Source organism: Lontra canadensis, unplaced genomic scaffold (assembly GCF_010015895.1).
Source record: "Lontra canadensis isolate GAN:19392208 unplaced genomic scaffold, GSC_riverotter_1.0 scaffold57, whole genome shotgun sequence".
In the NCBI taxonomy this organism is placed as follows: Eukaryota; Metazoa; Chordata; class Mammalia; order Carnivora; family Mustelidae; genus Lontra; species Lontra canadensis.
Genome location: NW_022631051.1, coordinates 8,104,475 through 8,122,544, shown reverse-complemented (window position 1 = coordinate 8,122,544; position 18,070 = coordinate 8,104,475). Strand labels below are relative to the sequence as shown.

Below are 18,070 nucleotides of genomic sequence, written 5' to 3'. Positions count from 1 at the left end.
CCTTTCTAATTGTATTAACACTTTAGCATACTCTTATAAGTTGAGTTTAAGCTCTGTTTCAGAATAAGATGTGAAACTATAAGGTAGTACATTCATTTATCTGATGAATAGTTACTGGCTCTCTGCCCTCATAAAACAGAAGACAGACTTTCAGCACAGATGATTGCAGTATATTTATGTGACACACTTTGAATAGCTGCTGTTTTTCTGGCATGATTCTAGATCCTAGTGAAACCAAGACTCCCTGCCCTCATATATCACTTAGAGTTGGGTGGGCACGACAGCACTGAGGACGGGAGAGTCAGTGTCATGAAATTAGACTGAGGTATGTTCAGGTGTCAGTGGGAAGCCACAGTTCAGGATTCTGACTTTTCAGGTTAAGGATAAACAGTGGTTTAATAATGACATCATTAAATGAGGAACTAGGCATAGAAGCAGATTTGAGGATATGAACAGGTTGCTTTTGACATATTACGTTTTAATTAATTGTTTTATTCTTTTCTAACAGCTTTATTAAAGTATAGTCAGCGTGCAATAAGTTGCACATATTTAAAAGGCACAATTTGATAAGTTTCGATATGTTCACACACACATACATACCCATGAAACCATCACCATAATCAAAATAATGAGCTCACCCATCACCCATCATCCCCCAAAGTTTCCTTATACTCCTTTGTAATCCTACTTCCTGCTTCCCTTCTCCCCAGTTTCTAGGCAATCAGTGATCTGCTTTCTCTCACTGTAGATTAGTTTGCATTTTCTAAAATTTCATATAAATGTAATCACATAGTATGTACTGTTTTTTGCTTGGCTTCTTCCATTCAGCATAATTCTTTTGGGATTTCATCCATGTTGGTGCCTATATCAATAGTTTAATGTTTTTGTTACTACTAGTAGTCCCTTCTGTTGTATGGACCTACATGTATTGATATATGAATGTAAATATTCTTAATTTATTGATTATATCTTTACTGAGATATTTGGAATGATATTAATCTGAAACATTTAAGAGTAAGGTTAAAAAACAAGTAGCCTGTAATATCTTATGAGTCTTGTAATTTTAGAATAATATTGATTATCAAGTTTCCTTTGTATAGAATACTCTGGTAGTCTTTTTCCAGCTGTATTTCATCTTAGCTAATACATTTTTAAATTTGTTTTCTTACACATGGAAGCCAGATGAATTAACTCCAGGTAGTCAGAATTTAGCAAACAGTTATAAACTTGAACTAAAAATTTATTGCCTTAAGGCAGACTCTTTTAAAAACTAGTAGGATCACTGGGCGCCTGGGTGGCTTAGTGGATTGGGCCACTGCCTTCAGCTCAGGTCATGATCCCAGGCTTCTGGGATGGAGTCCCGCATCAGGCTCTCTGCTCAGCAGGGGGCCTGCTCCCCCCCCCCCGCCCCCACCCCGCCCTGCCTGCCTCTCTGTCTACTTGTGATCTCTCTCTGTCAAATAAATAAATAAAATCTTTTAAAAAAAAATAAAAAATAAAAAAATAAAAACTAGTAGGATCACTGACAAGAGATACACTAACTGCAGAGAGATTCCATTTGCCTAGATCACCAGTCTATTTCTTGTAAGACCATTAAAGTGAATTATTTAGAAATAGTAGAAAGAAATGAGTAAAGAATGAGGAATAGAATGAGGGAGAATTAGGATATCTTTAATGGCAGGATCTAAACATCTCGGGATCTTGCTTGAGGAATATGAGGTAAATAAAATCTCTGGGAGTACATACAGTGACAGTCGTGTGACTTTAATTTCTGGATTAAATTTCTGAAAATTTTGCCATACGATAATATATAAAGGACTGGCTATATAAAAGGTCTGTTTGAATCCTTTCATAATTATTGCAAAATTGTCAAATGTGAATAATTATCCTGTAATTTATCTGCTTTGAGAATTCAGTGTTTCACATATGTCAGATTTTCTTAAAGCCCGGGCAGGTCAAGAAAAGAGGCAGAATTTTAAAAGATTAGATGATATTTGAACTGGATCTTAAAGGAATCATTATAAGAGAATTTGGGACTAGAGCATTTTCAAAAGAAAAATCTAAATATTTTAGGAATATTGTATTAGAGTAACTTTAATGGCAGAATCTAAGAATCTGTTTAAAATAGAAATATTTTAGAAGGTATTCTAATGGATATACTACAGTACTAAGTGCATCAAATCCTTTGTGGAATAAGAAATGGCATACCCGTTTTTAAATCATAAATTGTTTTTGAAGAAGTTTAGAAGACATTTTGAAGAAAACTGAAGACATTTTTGAGAAATTTAATCCACAATTACTTTATGTAGATAATTCTTAGGAAATATCTCACTTTTTTTTAAAGTTTTATTTATTTAAGTAATCTCTGTAACCTTATGTGGGACTCAAACTCACAGCCCTGAGATCAAAAGTCCCAAGCTCTTCCAACGGAACCAGCCAGATACCCCTAGCCCTTGGTTTTTAATAAATATATTTAAGTAGCTATTTGAGCCGCTTATTAATTTTAACAAACTACAGTGTTTCAGCTAAATATCATAATGATTTACCTTTCACAGAAGTAGAGACTATGACACCTTAGCTTATAGGCTAGAAAATTAAAGTATTAGTATAAAATAATAATAATAATATACATATTTAATGTGTCTTATATTATTATAAGAACTTCATATATATCTCATTTTCTTGAGAGGCCAAAAAGGCGATCACTGTCATTTGTTAAGAAAATGGATATTAAGTGATTTGTGCAAAGATAGTGATAACATAAAAATCATTTTTGAGCATTTTCCATGTACAGAACACTGTGTATCAGCTCTGACCTTCTCAGTAAGTTATGAAGTACCACTTTCTTTTATTGATGGGGAATCCAGGGTTTAGAAAGGTGAAGGAACTTGCTGGATATCAAGTAGCTACTAGGTGTTTGTATCAATTAGGGGTGGCCATAGGAATCCTGCTGCGTAACCAACCACTACAGAATCATAGTCACACAAAGCAGTATATTTACTGAGCTCACGAGTACAGATGCATCGTGGTAGCTCCACTCTGTGTATGTCTCATCCTTCTCCTGGGCAGCATGCCAGTCCAGGCATGAGGTTCTCATGGCAATAATAGAAGCACAAGTGACAAGCCCATTGTGCATTCGCTTTTGCAGCCTTTGGTCACATCATATCAACTACTGTTTCAGGGGCCAAGCAAATCACGTAGCCAAACCCAGTATTAGGGTATGGGACGTATACTCATCTTCAGTGAGCAGAATCACGTAACTGAGGCTATTAATGCAGCCTTCCCCAGTGGATGAGTTAGGGTTTACACTCAGGTGACTCAGCGCTTAGAGCTTGTGATTCTCAACTGGCTTTCTACCCACCTTTTAACATCCTTAAACCTAATTTTCAAAAGTGTTTTGTTTGGTTTACTCAGTGTTTTGCAAACCAAGCTCTTCATTTTTTCTTTCATTTTTTTTCTCTGTGACTGTAGCTATTTAGACGAAACTAGCAAATTTATTCATGGACATCTCTCCACCCTTGATTCTTTTAGGCTCGATTCTGGGTTCAGGTGATGAGGGATTTGCGGAATGGAGTAAAACTTAAGAAGGTCCAAGAGCGACAGTACAACCCTTTGCCCATTGAATATCAGCTCACCCCTTATGAGATGCTAATGGACGATATTCGATCCAAAAGATACACTTTGCGAAAAGTCATGGTAAGTAACAACAACAACAACAACAAAAACTATTAATAGACTGAAATGGTTTTTCTTCAGTAATTTTATTGGTTGAACATGTTCTTCTCAGTGTTACATTTTAAAAATCCTTTCTTCCCTTGGAAGTAATACATTGTCATTACAGAAAATTTGAAAAATACAGTAAGCTCAAAGAAGGAAAGTGACAAATGGGTAATTTCACAACCCAGAGAGATATTTTGTTAACAAGCTGGTATATAACCTTCAGTCTTTTTTTTTTTTTTTTTTAGATTGATTTATTTATTTTAGGGAAAGAGAAGGCAGGCAAGCAGAGGGAGAGAGACTCTCTAGCAAAGCACAGAGCCCGACATGGGCTCAATCTCATGACCCCATAATCATGATCTGAGCTACTACTCAGGCACCCCCAGTCTTTTTTCTATACATTTTATTCAGACAAAATGGATTAATATTGAACACTTTGTTTTGTAACCAGTTATTTTCACTTAACATATGAATATTTTTCCATGTCATTATATGTTCAAAATCTTCATTTCTAAATAACTACCTCTTTTATAGCTTTGTGGCTATACCAGAGCTTATTAAACTAATCAACTTGTATCAAGTTGTAAGCAGTTTATTTTGTGAGTCCTTGCATTTAAATCTTCTTGAATAGCAACAGTGAAATCTTTAAGTTAGGTTCTTAGAAGTGGAATCCTGACAGCACTATGTCTGAAATACACCTGGAATGTAACTGCTTCTTATCACCACCACTTCAGATCCTCTCCATTCCAAGCCACCAGTTCTCGCTCACACTAATACACACTTTAAGTGGCCTTTCTGCTTTCACTTTTGCTCCTTTTACTCAGTTTTCCCCCAAAATAGCCAAAGTAAACCTCTTAAGGTAAAAATGTGATGCTTTCATTGCTCTGCTCAGAACCTTCCAGTGTTCTCCATCACACTGGGAACCAACTCCACATCCCTACCTTGGCCTACAAAACCCCACAGAGTCTGATACAGGTTACATTTGAGAACTCACCTCCTACCACCCTTCCTGGTTGATTTCCCCTCCTTAGCCATGCTGGTCTCTGTTGCTGCCACATGCTCCTACAACTGGGCAGCTCCTTTGCTGCCCCTTTTCCTGGAATTCTCTTTTCCCACACATCTACTAACTTGCCTTATCACTTTCCAGGTCTCTGCTAAAATGTCCCCTTATAAAGTCTTCTCCGCCTCTCTACCCACATGTTTCAAGTGAGTTCACATTGCCATGTATTTTCAGATTTGCTATCTCTCTTACCATTATAGGGACTTAGTTCTTTCACTCTTACATCCCCTGTGACGAGACCATGTGCCTGACACACAGCCAGATGCTGAATACGGTGCCCAACAAATAGTTGTGGAATGAATTAATGAATTATAGCCACATTTTTTGAGAAAATTTTATTAGTTATTTGATGTGGAAGATTCTTACAAAACACATCACTAGTTTAAAAATAGATTTAAGTAGGGGTGCCTGGCAGGCTCAGTCTGAAGAGCATGTGACTCTTGATCTTGGGGTCAGGGTTTTGAGTCCCAGTTGGTTATAGAGATTACTTAAATAAATAAACTTAAAAAATAAAATAGATTTAAGTAGCTCTTTGAGCTCTTTGTTAATTTTAATAAGTTACACTATTGAAGCTAAGCATTGCAGCTAAGTATTTTGTTGATTTACTTCTCAGTAAATCTGATTTCCTTTTACAAATGAAGAAACTGAAGTTTAGAGGTGCTGCATAACTTCCCAAGTTCAGACAACTAGTTATAAGGCAAAGCCTGTTTTCATTTTCATTCTGTCTGACCTCCGAATCTGTGCTGTGTGCTACACGCATGTGGCCAAATTGCCCTTTAGTTATATTGTGATGATTACTATTTACAACATAATCATTTTTTCTATTTCTTCCTATTCTTGACCAAAATGGGTATCTTTTGGGATTGGCAAATTTGAGAGAAAATTCTCCTTCATTTTTAAAATCTATATTTCTTTGATTACAAGTGCATTTAAGCATTTTAAAGCATACACCATTTCTTTTTTGTATTTTTTTTTCCCAAGTGCCAGTCATGTTTTATTGGATGTTAATTCTGAATCAGGATTTGAAAGGATTCAGGGGTGCCAGGCAAAGGTCATGGTCAGGACTGCCACATGTGCCTCCACACTGGGCCCTCTTCAGTGGTACTTGCATAGCCTGAGTTCCTTGTAAAAAGGAAAGTCAAAAGTCCTTGAAAAGCACATAACCTGCCAGCACCATAGAAATCCTAGTGAAGCCCCCTTTCTTCACATTGACATACTTGTAATACCAGTAGTAACCTCTCTGAGATGATCCAGCAGTGCCCTTAGAGGTGAAATCCCGTATCAGTATCCACCTGGGCAGCTCTCCTAGTTTCACATCCATAAGCTTCTTCTTCACTGTACAACTGATGCCCTCTTGGAGTCCTAGGTGTCTGCTCCCTTTTCTTGTATTTTTAATTTTATTTTAATTTAGCAAAATTTTTTAAAGATTTTATTTGTCCGAGAGAGAGAGCGCACAAACAGTGGGGAAGGGCAGAGGGGGAGGGAGAAGCAGACGTCCCACTGAGCAGAGAGCCTCCTTCAGGCCTGGATCCCAGGACCCTGAGATCATGACCTGAGCCAAAGGCAGATGCTTGAACGACTGAGCCACCTGGATGCCCCTAATTTAACAAATATTTATTGAGCACTTCTTGTGTGCCAGGCACTATTCTAGACCCTGGAAAAAGGACCCTCAGTCCTTATTCTCAGGAAGTTCACAGTATGGTGGAGCCGCTGGTAATTAGGCAAGCATTAACAATAGCGTAATAAGCTAAGTGTAAGCGGCTATATGCCAGAAAACAATGTGCAAAGTCCAGGAAGTAATGGGATCTGACTCAAGAAAGCAACTGAAGTTCTCCATAATTAAAGACCTTTTCACTCTGTAATTCCTGTGAAGAATGAATGTCGATGATTTCTTTTTTAAATAACTTCACAGTTATTTCCTAGTGCACTGTGAATTATTTACCTGAGACTCTATTAATAGACATTTAGATTGTGTCCAGTTTTCATTGTTTTAATTAGTTTTCTGATCCTCATACAGACATCTCATCTAATTATCTCCTTGGTTTCAGTTTCTGTTGGTGAGATGAATAGATCAAGAATTATGCACATTTTAAATTTTAATACATGTTGCCAAATCTTCTCCAGAAGAACTGTACCAATTTATACTTCGTTTGTTTGTTTGGTTGGTTTTATTTTTTTTCCAATTTATACTTTTACTAACAATGCAAGATAATTTCTGTTGCCAATACTTGGCAATGCTGTCTTTTTTAAAAAATGTCTACCCATCTGAACTTGAGTGGGGACACTTAACAGTAATCACAGGTGATTTTCTTCCTTATCCTGAAGAAATTATTCAGAAATTCATACTATTGATTAAAATAAGTAAATGTTGGGATGCCTGGGTGGCTTAGTGGGTTAAGCCGCTGCCTTTAGCTCAGGTCATGATCCCAGGTTCTTGGGATCGAGCCCCGCATCGGGCTCTCTGCTCAGCAGGGATCCTGCTCCCCACCCCAGCCTGCCTCTCTGCCTACTTGTGATCTCTCCCTCTCTCTGTCAAATAAATAAATAAAATCTTTTAATAAAAAATTAAAATAAAATAAGTAAATGTTGCTTCTGCTTAATAGATTAACATTTCTAACTAAAGTCTTCTACCTGTCACCACATATAGCTAAATCATTTTATTTTTCATCAGAAAAAATAATTGTGCTAAAAAGTAGTTAAACTTATCTGATATTAAGAATTAATGGGATAGGGGCTTCTGAGTAGCTCAGTCTGTTGGGTATCTGCCTTCAGCTCAGGTCATGATCCCAAGGTCCTAGCATTGAGCCCCACCTTGGGCTCCCTGCTCAGTGGGGAGTCGGCTTTTCCCTCTCCCTCTACCCCTCCCCTCATTCACTCTCTCTCTTTCTCTCCCTCTCTCTCTCTCTCTCTCAAATATGTAAATCTTTTTTAAAAAGAATTATATGGGATGGATTCCTCTTATAGATGCTGATTTAACAGGTCTCAGCTGTTATATATTAGGTGAGGCTTAAGATCATGCATTTGGAAAATAATTTTGATTATACATAGACACAATGGCAAAGAACTGTGCATCCAAGTTGGAAAGTATTTATCAACATAAATAGTTATTCTTCTGTGCTAAATGAAAGGTTTTTAGAGAGTCTGGTTTTTTATTCTTTCTTTCATTCTCATTCATTTTAAGGTAAAATTCGTATTAAATTACCTATTTTAAAGTGTATTTATAGTTCAGTGGCAACAGTGTTGTGCAACCTCTGTCTCTGTGTAGTTCCAAAATAATTTCATCACCTCCAAAAGAAATCCTGTAGTCATGAAGCAATCACTCCTAATCTACCATCCCCTGAGTCCCTGGCAACTACTATTCTACTTTCCGTCTCAATGGCTCTACCTATTCTGGATATTTTATATAAATGGAATCATATAGTATGTAACCTTTTGTGTCTGGCTTCTTTCATTTAGTATGTTTTCTAGGATCATCCATATTGTCGCATGTAGGAGTACTGTTCTTATAGTGGAATAACATTATATTCTATTATGTGCAGATACCATATCTGTTTATCCATTCATCACATGATGAATATTTGGGTTCTTTCCACCTTTTCACAATTGTGAATAGTGCTGCTGTGAACAATCATGTATGTGTTTTTGTTTGAATACTTGTTTTCAATTATTTGGGGTAGATACCTAAGAGTGGAATGGTTGGACCATGTAACAATTCTAAGTTTAACTTATTGTGGAACCAACAAACTGCTTTCCACACCACTTGCAACATTTTATGTTCCTTTCAGTGTATGAGTTTCAGTTTCTCCATATTCTTGCCAACAGTTGTTATTGTCCATTTTTGTTTTTAATTATACCTACTGTAGTGAGTATGAGGTGAAATCTCATTGTGGTTTTGATTTGCATTTCCTTAATGACTAATAATGTTATATGTGTTTTCATGTGCTTGTGGGCCATTTGTCTATCTTTGTGGAGAAAAGTCAGTTCAGATCCTGAGCGCATTTTTTTTTAAGATTTTATTTATTTATTTGAAAGACAGAGATCACAAGTAGGCAGAGAGGCAGGCAGAGAGAGGAAGAGAAGCAGGCTCCCCGCTGAGCAGAGAGCCCGATGTGGGGCTTGATCCCAGGACCCTGGGATCATGACCCGAGCTGAAGACAGAGGCTTTAACCCACTGAGCTACCCAGGCGCCCCCTGAGCCCATTTTTAAATTGTATTGTTTGTCTTTGTATTGTTGAGTTATAAAAATTCTTTGTATACTCTGGACATTAGACTCTTGACAGACATAAGATTTGCAAATATTTTCTACCATTCTGTAGGTTGTCTTTTAACTCTCTTAATAGTGTGCTTTGAAGCATAAAGGTTTTAATTTTTGCTTAAGTCCAAATTTATCTGTTCTTTCTCTCCTGTTGCTCAGGCTTTTGAGGTTGTATCTAAAAATACATTACCAAATCTACCCCAAAGTTTTCTTCTAAGACTTTTAGACATTTAGCTCTTTGATCTATTTTAAGTTAATTTTTGTATATGGTGTGAGGTAAAGGTCAAACATAATTCTTTTGCATTTTGATACCTGTTTGTTCCAACAGCATTTGTTGAAGAAACTATTCTTACCCCCATTTAATGGTCTTGGGACTATTGTGATAAATCCGTTGAATTCAGGAGTTTACTTCTCCCAAATTCTGTTTCATTGATCTATTATGATTATCCTACGGCCATCCTACCTTGTGGGGTTATTATAATATAATACATATATTATAGCTAATTATTGTAGCTTTGTGATAAGCTTTGAAATGTAAAAGTGAGTCTGCCGACTTTGTTATTCTTTTTCGAGATTATTTTGGTAATTTAGGGTTCTTGAGATTCCATGTCAGTTTTAGAGTAGATTTTTCAATTTCTGCAAAAAATACCATTAAGAATTTGATAGAAATTATATTGGATCTCTAGATCACTTTAGGTTATGTGTCATCTTAATGATATTGTCTTCTAATCTATAAACATAGAATGTATTTCCATTCATTTATGTCTTCTTTTATTTCTTTCAGCAGTGTTTTATGGTTTTAAGTTTACAAGCCTTACACTTCATTGGTTAAATTTATTCTTAAGTATTTTATTCTTTTTGATGTTACTAGGAATAGGTTTGTTCTCTTCATTTTTTCAGGATCATTCATTTCTAATGTATATATATTATACGTACATATACATATTATATATACACATATATACATATACAACTGATTAGTGTATGTTGCTCCTATAACCTGCAACTTTGGTGAGTTTATTAGCACTAATAGTTTTCTTGTTGGATTCTTTAGGATTTTTTTTTTATATATATGATCATGTCATCTATGAAGAGAGATAATTTCACTTCTTCCTTTCCAATCTAGGTGCCTTTTTTCCCCCCCCTATCTAGGTGCCTTTTAATTATCCTGCCTAGAAATATCAGTGTTGAGTGGAAAAAGCAGGCATCCATGTCTTCTTTTTGCTGTTAGGGAGAAAGTGTTCAGTTTTTCATCAGTGAGTATAATATTAGCTATGGATTTTCACAAATGACTTATGCTGAGGAGGTTTCTTTCTATTCCAGCTTTCTTGAGTGTTTTTATCATAGGGAAGGTGTGGGAATTTTGTCAAATCCTTTTTCTGCCATTAATTAATACAGTCATGTGGGTTCATTCCATTAATGTGCTATATTACCATTAAGATGGTGTATATTTCCATCCTTGCATTTATGGGATAAATCCAACTTGGTCATGATGTACAACCCTTTTAATATAATGCTAAAGTCAGCTTACTATGAGTTAGAAGTTTTGCATCTGTATTCAAAACGGATTTAATCCATGGTATTATAATATCCCTGTCTGGCTTGATATGAGGGTAATGTTGGCCTCATAGAATAAATTAGAAAGTATTACCTCCTTTTCTAATTTTTGGAATAATTTGGGAAGGATTGTGGTTAATTCTTTTTTGGGTGGGAGACAGGAAGGGACAATCAGACTCTATGCTGAGCATGGAGACCAACACAGGGCCTGATCCCATGATCGATCCTAAGGATCATGACCTGAGCCAAAACGAAAAGTTGGATGCATTCCACCACTCCTCTCCCACCCATGTGCATGCTCTCTTTTTCTCTCTCTCTCTCTCAAATAAATAAATAAAGCTTTTTTTAATGTTTTCAATTTCCAAAACATTGCTAAAGGGGAGGCTGTAGTGGGTGGCAACAAAAATAATTTTTAGCATGATTTAATATTTTAAACTATATGTTTTTATGTTATTATCATGGATACTAAAAATAATTTTTATCCTTAAGGATTTGGGACAAAAGTTGAATAGCAAAAATGTGACTTAACTGTAAATATAAGGAATGATTTTTGATCCTTTTGACCAGCTCTCTCAAGTCTAATGAAATAAGTTTCTTAGTGTGAGTATTTTATAAGAATTTGAGAATGTTGCATGTGATTCTCTTTGACATCTCCCTAGTATATTATGAATGTATTCTGGTTTTTCCAGGCTTCAGCCTGGGATATAACAGCAAACTCAGACGTTTTTATGTACAGAGCAGGTAAATGTAAATGAGTGACTTGGGCCAGGTTCAAAGCTAGCAAAGCTTATCTGTGGTGATCAAAGTCAGAATAGTGTTTATCACAGGTGGGGGTGGGGTAGCAACTTGGAGAGGGCACCAGAGAGCTGCTAGTATTCTATATTTTGAACTAGATGGTGGTTCAGTAGGTTATGTTCATTTTCATATAAGTAAGATTTCTGCACTTTACCATATATACGTTATACTTTAGTAAGCAAATTTACTCCCAAAATTTACATCTGCTCTCTAAAAGAAATAGACTTCAATACTACAATATTTTCCTTTCTGTGTATCACACTTATTGTTTGAGTTCCACAGTTATGCACACATTATCAGGCTACTCTTTTTTACATGTGCACAGAGGAAGATTCAGATTTTAACCATGTAGTTTCATCTTTGGATGGTGCTTTCTTTTGACAAAAGGCTAAATCGTTTTTGGATTATGGCGGCGATGAGTAGCAGCATTTCATGATACTTACAGATAGATGCCATCTCATGAAAAAAGTCACTTGAGGATTCAGTGCTTCTGTGCTTAATGGCAAGAATCCTTTCATTTACTTGAAATGTTAAAATATAAGGAAGAATAGCAGGAGTCTGGCATTTTAGGCAGAGATGGCTCCCATGCCATCCCATTTGGTGCCTGCTCCAGGTTTTAGAAGTTCTGCCCAGCTGACTGGGATAGAACATGGCTTTATTTGAAACAGTAAGTCCACACCCAGAGCCATTGTCAAAAACAGTAGAGCTTGATGACTGTTGGGAGAACTAAGGAGGAGACTGTGGCCTCAATAGTGGCTGAGACCATTCAGAAATTGAAGAAAAAGAAAGTAACCTAGGAAATAAGACAGCCGAAGTTGGGTAAGATCCCACTTATTCCTGGGCATCTCAAAGGTTGTGCTCATGCTGGGCCCACTTGGGAGAGACTGAAGAGGTGAGCTGTTTGTCCCTGGCCAAATAGAGAGGTCTTGTGAACACAGAAAGTAAAATTTGGGCAGATGTTTAACTCCCATGACAGAAGAAGGGAGCCTTACTGGCATCACTGTGTTTAGGTACTACTTCTGACCTATCATTGGCTAATCGCTAAGTACTTTGTTGACCCAGCAGCAACTCCTAGGAAGCCCAGCTTAAAAATAAAAACAAGAATTTTAAAAAGAAAAGAAAATACTGAGCAGAGATATTAGAACCTACATGTGGCAGGGGAAGTAGACTTAACAGAATTAGTATAAACAAGTCACTAAGCAAATAAACAACAATATCGAGCCCCTGCAAGGAGAGATCAAAATCCAGAGTTCTTACAATATATTCTTTTAAGAAGTAGTTTATAGCATAACATTATAGACACAAACAACAACAAAAACAGAAAAGTGTGGCCCATAATAGTAACTCTTAGTACAGGAAAAGTTATGGAATGTACATTCCAAGGACAGGGTGTGGGGGTAAGGAGCCTCTAGTTGCCCAGGTCCAGCCAGTAGTCACATCCTTTCAGTGGCCTTCCAACTGTAAACCAATTGAACTTCAAAAAGGTAACACAGGAGAACACCTTTACAACCTTGAGGTAGGCAGAGATTTCTTTAAATAGGACAGGTATGTACATTGTGCGCCAGAAGAGTTATACAAGAATATACTAAGTAGCATTTTTGCAGTACCATAATGTAGTGGTAACCAGTGTCTACCAATGGTGAAATAAGTAAATTATGAACAAATAAATAGAATAAAAGCAAGGAAATTAATTTCTCCTACATGCCACAGTGTAATTGAATCTCTGAGACATAATGGTGAGCAATAAAAGCCAAACCCACAAAAAGCCCTACATAGGATTCCATTAGTATATTTTTTTTTAATTCAAAAAAACCATTCCTTTTATAAGTGTGTAGGAATGCCTTTTCTGTATTCTTCATTAATGCTGTGTTACACTCTTGAACTTTTATCTTCCAGTTTTACAGGTGTGATCTCATTTAATTTCCATTTCTTTATGAGTAAGATCAAACATCTTTTTAAATGTGTTTTAGACAATTTATATGATGCTTAAGAGTAGTGACTCTGGAAATGGGTAACATGTTTGAATCTCAGTTCTGCCATCAACTCAATAGCATTTGGGGCATTTTACATGTACATATATATGTGTAGTATACATGTAATACATGTACTTGTTTTAAAAAGTGAGACAGCCTGGTTTTTTTTTAATGCCCTTTATGGGGGTTTTTTGGACATTTTTTAAATTTAATTTTTTATTTTTTATTAACATATAATGTATTATTAGCCCCAGGGGTACAGGTCTGTGAATCGTCAGGCTTACACATGTCACAGCACTCACCACAGCACATACCCTCCCCAGTGTCCATAACCCAACCACCCTCTCCCTAACCCCCTCTCCCCAGCAACCCTCAGTTTGTTTTGTGAGATTAAGAGTCTCTTATGGTTGAGACAACCTGTTTTCTATAAAATTTTAAGAAAAGAGTGAAAAGGATTTTTACTGAGTTTTCTAAGAAGCTCAGAGCATAGAGAAACACTGCTGACTAGTCTGATTATAAAATAAAGCCCAAATGAGGTGGAGACTGGATATAGAGTATGTTTTCCACTTTAGTACTGTAACTACTGAAACGTGGGAAGAGGATAGGCTAAAATATTAGACATAGACTAGGTCTTCATCTCAAGGAAATTAAAGCAGGGTCTCAAAGAGATATCTGCACTCCCATGTGGGTCACAGCATTATTCACAACAGCCAAGTTATGGAAACAGGTTAAATGTCAACAGATGAATGGATAAAGAAAATGTGTATGCATACAGTGGAATAGTATTCAGTCTTAAAACGGAAGGAGATCCTGCCATTTAACAACATGGATGAACCTGGAGGACATCATGCTAGGTGAAATAAGCTGGGCACACAAAGATAAATACTGTGTGACCTCACTTGTATGGTGAACTTTAGGAAGGCAAACTCATGGAAGCTAAGAGTACGACAGTAGGTTTCCAGGGGCTCAGGGATGGGGGAACTGGAGAGATATTGGTTAAATGTTGGTCAAAGGTCACATGTTTCAGTTATAAGATGAATAAGTTCTAGGGACACAGCATGGTGACTGTAGTTAATAACACTATATTGTATACTTGAAATATGCTAAGAGCATATATCTTAAGTGTCCCCACAAGAAAAAAAAAAAAAAAACAGTAACTGTGTGAGGTGTTGGATGTGTTAATTAGCTTGGTTGAGGCAAGCATTTCACAATGCATATACACATATCAAATAATCATGCCATACACTTTAAATATGCATAATTTTTCTTTGTCAATTCAACCTCAGTAAGGCTGAGGGAAAAGGAAATCTGATTGGGGCCCAATATTAATCCATAAACTGTAGATCGGCTTTGTACAGTTTTAGTTGTGATCTTATGTCATCATTAGTGGTTCTGCTTTACTTAAGACAAAAATAGAAGAAAAAAGTTTTTTCAAGGCTCAAGTTATTTAAGCTTTTTGTTTGTTGAGGGTTCTGTGAGCTTCAGAATGACAGGTGATTATAAACACAATTTATAAATGTGTTCTTTGTAATAATTACCAGCGATGCATCTGCTTGCCGTTTAATCTATTTAGATATAAATAATACAGTTTTTTAACTTAGAGCTTGTGGGTAGGAAATGAAGACAAATGGATAGATGTTTCTGCTTCGTGGTAGCCACTGTTGTTTTCCTTTCATGTCTTTCTCTGGTTAAATCCATGCAGTTCACTTAAGTAAGTAGACTGAGCCCCTGTGCAAGGAGCTGGGCAGATGGAGGTTCCAGTGTGAGCAAGTTCATACGGGGAAGTTTGCAAGATTTCAATCTAAAAAGCTAAAATTCTTATTAATTCCTTTATTATATAAATGTACTTGATAAATGAGAGTACAAATTCAACTACTCATTTGATCTTCAAAAACTGGGTGTTAAAAGAATATTTTTATTCTTACCAGTATAATGCCACTTTCTAATTTCTTTAAAAACAAATATTTTTATAAAGTGTAAACACAGAAACTTTTCAAAGATGGTCTATCTGTACCTAAAGTACTGTGCTGAGATGTTTTAATTTAATCCTCAGGTTTAAACTCCATAACCATACTATAGTTATTCTCTGTTTTGGGTACAATTGTGCTGATGTTGGAAATTGGTGGCTTAGCCATACTGGATATTATTCAGGATATTAAGTTATAGAAGTGTAAAACATTTCAGTTGGCTTTTTTCAAAATGTCTGAGTGAAATACTTTAATCCCATCAGATAGCTTCAAATAACTCACCTTTTAAAAATGAAGATGTGGAAACGACATCTTTTATTTAGAAGTTAAGGCATTATGGCTCAGATACGGGATCGAGTTATATAAATGTCTTATTTACTTGTGGCTCCACTATTTATGTTCACGCAGGAATCATTTATCATTGCAATTCAGAGAGCTTGTTTCAGTATGTATTATGTATTTGTAGGAAAATAATTTCATTGAGTCAGCAGCACAATGGTATTAGCACAAAGTTACATTTTCCTCCTGGTGAGGACTTTCACTGACTCACATCCACACTGTTCTGCCATCTACCTCATGAGCACTGACGCACATTTTGTAATTGGGATCCAGGATAGTTTCTGGCCAGTGTGGAAACTGAACTTACGTGCTTGTTTGGGGAACAGGATTTACAACCCTAGCCTTATTTAAACCAATTCCCTAAACACTGCTATTGTGATGGAAAGTAAACATTGAAGTAAAATCATGTGAAAAATGGCTAGAAAGATATATATTATCCTGTTCAAGAGTTGTTCCATACAATGATTTTGTAAAAAATCTTTTGTACTACCAAATCCATAGGTAGGGGGTTGTTGTCGTGTCACGTTAGGCCTCCAGGTTGGCTGCTAGCAGACATGCCCTCCTTAAGCCAAGTACTAGCAGTTCAAGCAGCTTTTCCTCCTAAATCTTTCCATGGGCCATCCTGGCTTCATTCAGGGGTGGGAGATGTGGCCCAGGGAACAAGAGAGTGGATGTAGGTCACAGCAGTGTTGGCGCACACACTGAGCTCAGATAGAGGGGGTCGCATTTGGGGAGCAGACTGTGCTTGGGAGTGACAGTTCAGACCCTTTTTAAAAATATATGTTTAATGTTATTTGTCAGCAGACACAAAATAACAACATGGACAAAAAATCAAAACTCATAGAGCTGCAGTGAGGAATAACCAACTGATTAATGACTTGTGAGCAATTAAAGTAGTATTTAAGGTTGATGAGTACACAAAAAAACCACCCACACCCTGAAATCTTACAGTCTTACAAAAATACCTGAGGAGTGCCTGGGTGGCTCGTTTGGTTAAGTGTCTGCCTTCGGCTGAGGTCATGATCTCAGGGTTCTAGGATCAAGCTCTGCGTGAGGCTCCTTGCTCAGTTAGGGGGTCTGCCTCTCTCTCTGCCCCCACCCACAATGCTCTTACTCTCTCTTTCTCTCAAATAAATAAATAAATCTTTTAAGAAAAACTTGAAAAAGACTTTACTGAATTTTACAATAATTCTAAAATTTAAATGACATTTCCAATAATAAGTTGTGAAGCATAAACATTTCTAACTTATCAAAATAAAGTCAACTGTCAATGCAAGAGGAATAACCAAACTATCTTTTTCTTCTCTCCAACAAAATTAATATAAAGTTATTAGAATATTGTGAGTTAATCAAAGAGTAGGTCTCCAAAGTAGAGGGGAAAAGGAGATTTTTCAGGCAGTGCATTAATAAAAATAATATGCTAATTTCTGGATTTTAAGAAGTATTAGGTATTTGTCATTTTTAAAAATTTATTAACTTGTTAACATTTTTTTCATCCGTCTTTCATGAGGAGCATGAGAGAAAATACCTAGCAGGTTCTATTTTTTTCACATTAAGACTGGGAAATAAATGGGACAAAATGGTCACAACTGTGCCTTCTGGGGTGGTAAAATGTGAGTTTAGATTGTCAATTTTTGTGGATTTCTAAGGTTTTATTAAATTGCTTGTAAAAATTTCTAACACGTTGCTATATAAAGAGAGTACGTTACAGCAGGAGTCAGAGACAGATGAGGACTCTACCAAAACTCTTGAACTTACTAATTTTGTGAATGAGGCAGATACCCTCCTTGACATGAGCCTGAGTTTTATCTACAATATATGACTCGTGTCACCAGTCCTTCCTAGGTTTTGTACAAGGATGAAAGTAAGAAGTAAAAGGCTTTATAAGTTATAAAATAGTAAGTGTAATATTATTTATTCCATTCATATTCATAATTTTAGAAACTTTTTGTAGGAAAGGATGCATCTAATATACATGTCCCCCAAGTGGTAGAACTAACGATTCACTTTATGAACTTGTATTTTCTTCAGCTCTGCACGGTTGTTTTTGCTCTGAATCACTCAGCTATTTATTCTCCATTTTATTGATTCAGAACACATCTTTGGTAGAGCCAAAGTACACTTCCAGTAGGTAACAGCTCTACCCAGAAACTTATAATGATAATCCTATAGTCATATGAATCTTGTACTTTTTGTCTCCTTTCAGGTCAACGGTGATATTCCCCCTCGGTTAAAAAAAAGTGCTCATGAAATCATCCTGGACTTCATCAGATCAAGACCCCCTTTAAATCCGGTATGTGATCTGAGTGTTCCCCTTGGTTGGAGATCTTGTAGCAATGTGCTCTCCTCTAGGACGTGGTCTCTTGAACTCAGCTCTCGAGGTAGTTTCTACACCAATCTTTTATTC

At 36.4% G+C, this 18,070-nt stretch overlaps 1 protein-coding gene across 7 annotated transcripts in view; it reads left to right on the top strand.

The window, feature by feature from the left end:
* The window catches only part of SPIRE1 (spire type actin nucleation factor 1), a 183,287-nt gene that overhangs the window by 125,401 nt on the left and 39,816 nt on the right, over nucleotides 1–18,070 (top strand). For all 7 annotated transcript variants that reach the window (XM_032875802.1, XM_032875800.1, XM_032875796.1 and 4 more), the window contains 2 exons: nucleotides 3,532–3,696; nucleotides 17,870–17,956. In XM_032875802.1, coding sequence (XP_032731693.1) covers nucleotides 3,532–3,696; nucleotides 17,870–17,956 — 252 coding nt within the window. The remainder of the gene's footprint in view (nucleotides 1–3,531; nucleotides 3,697–17,869; nucleotides 17,957–18,070) is intronic.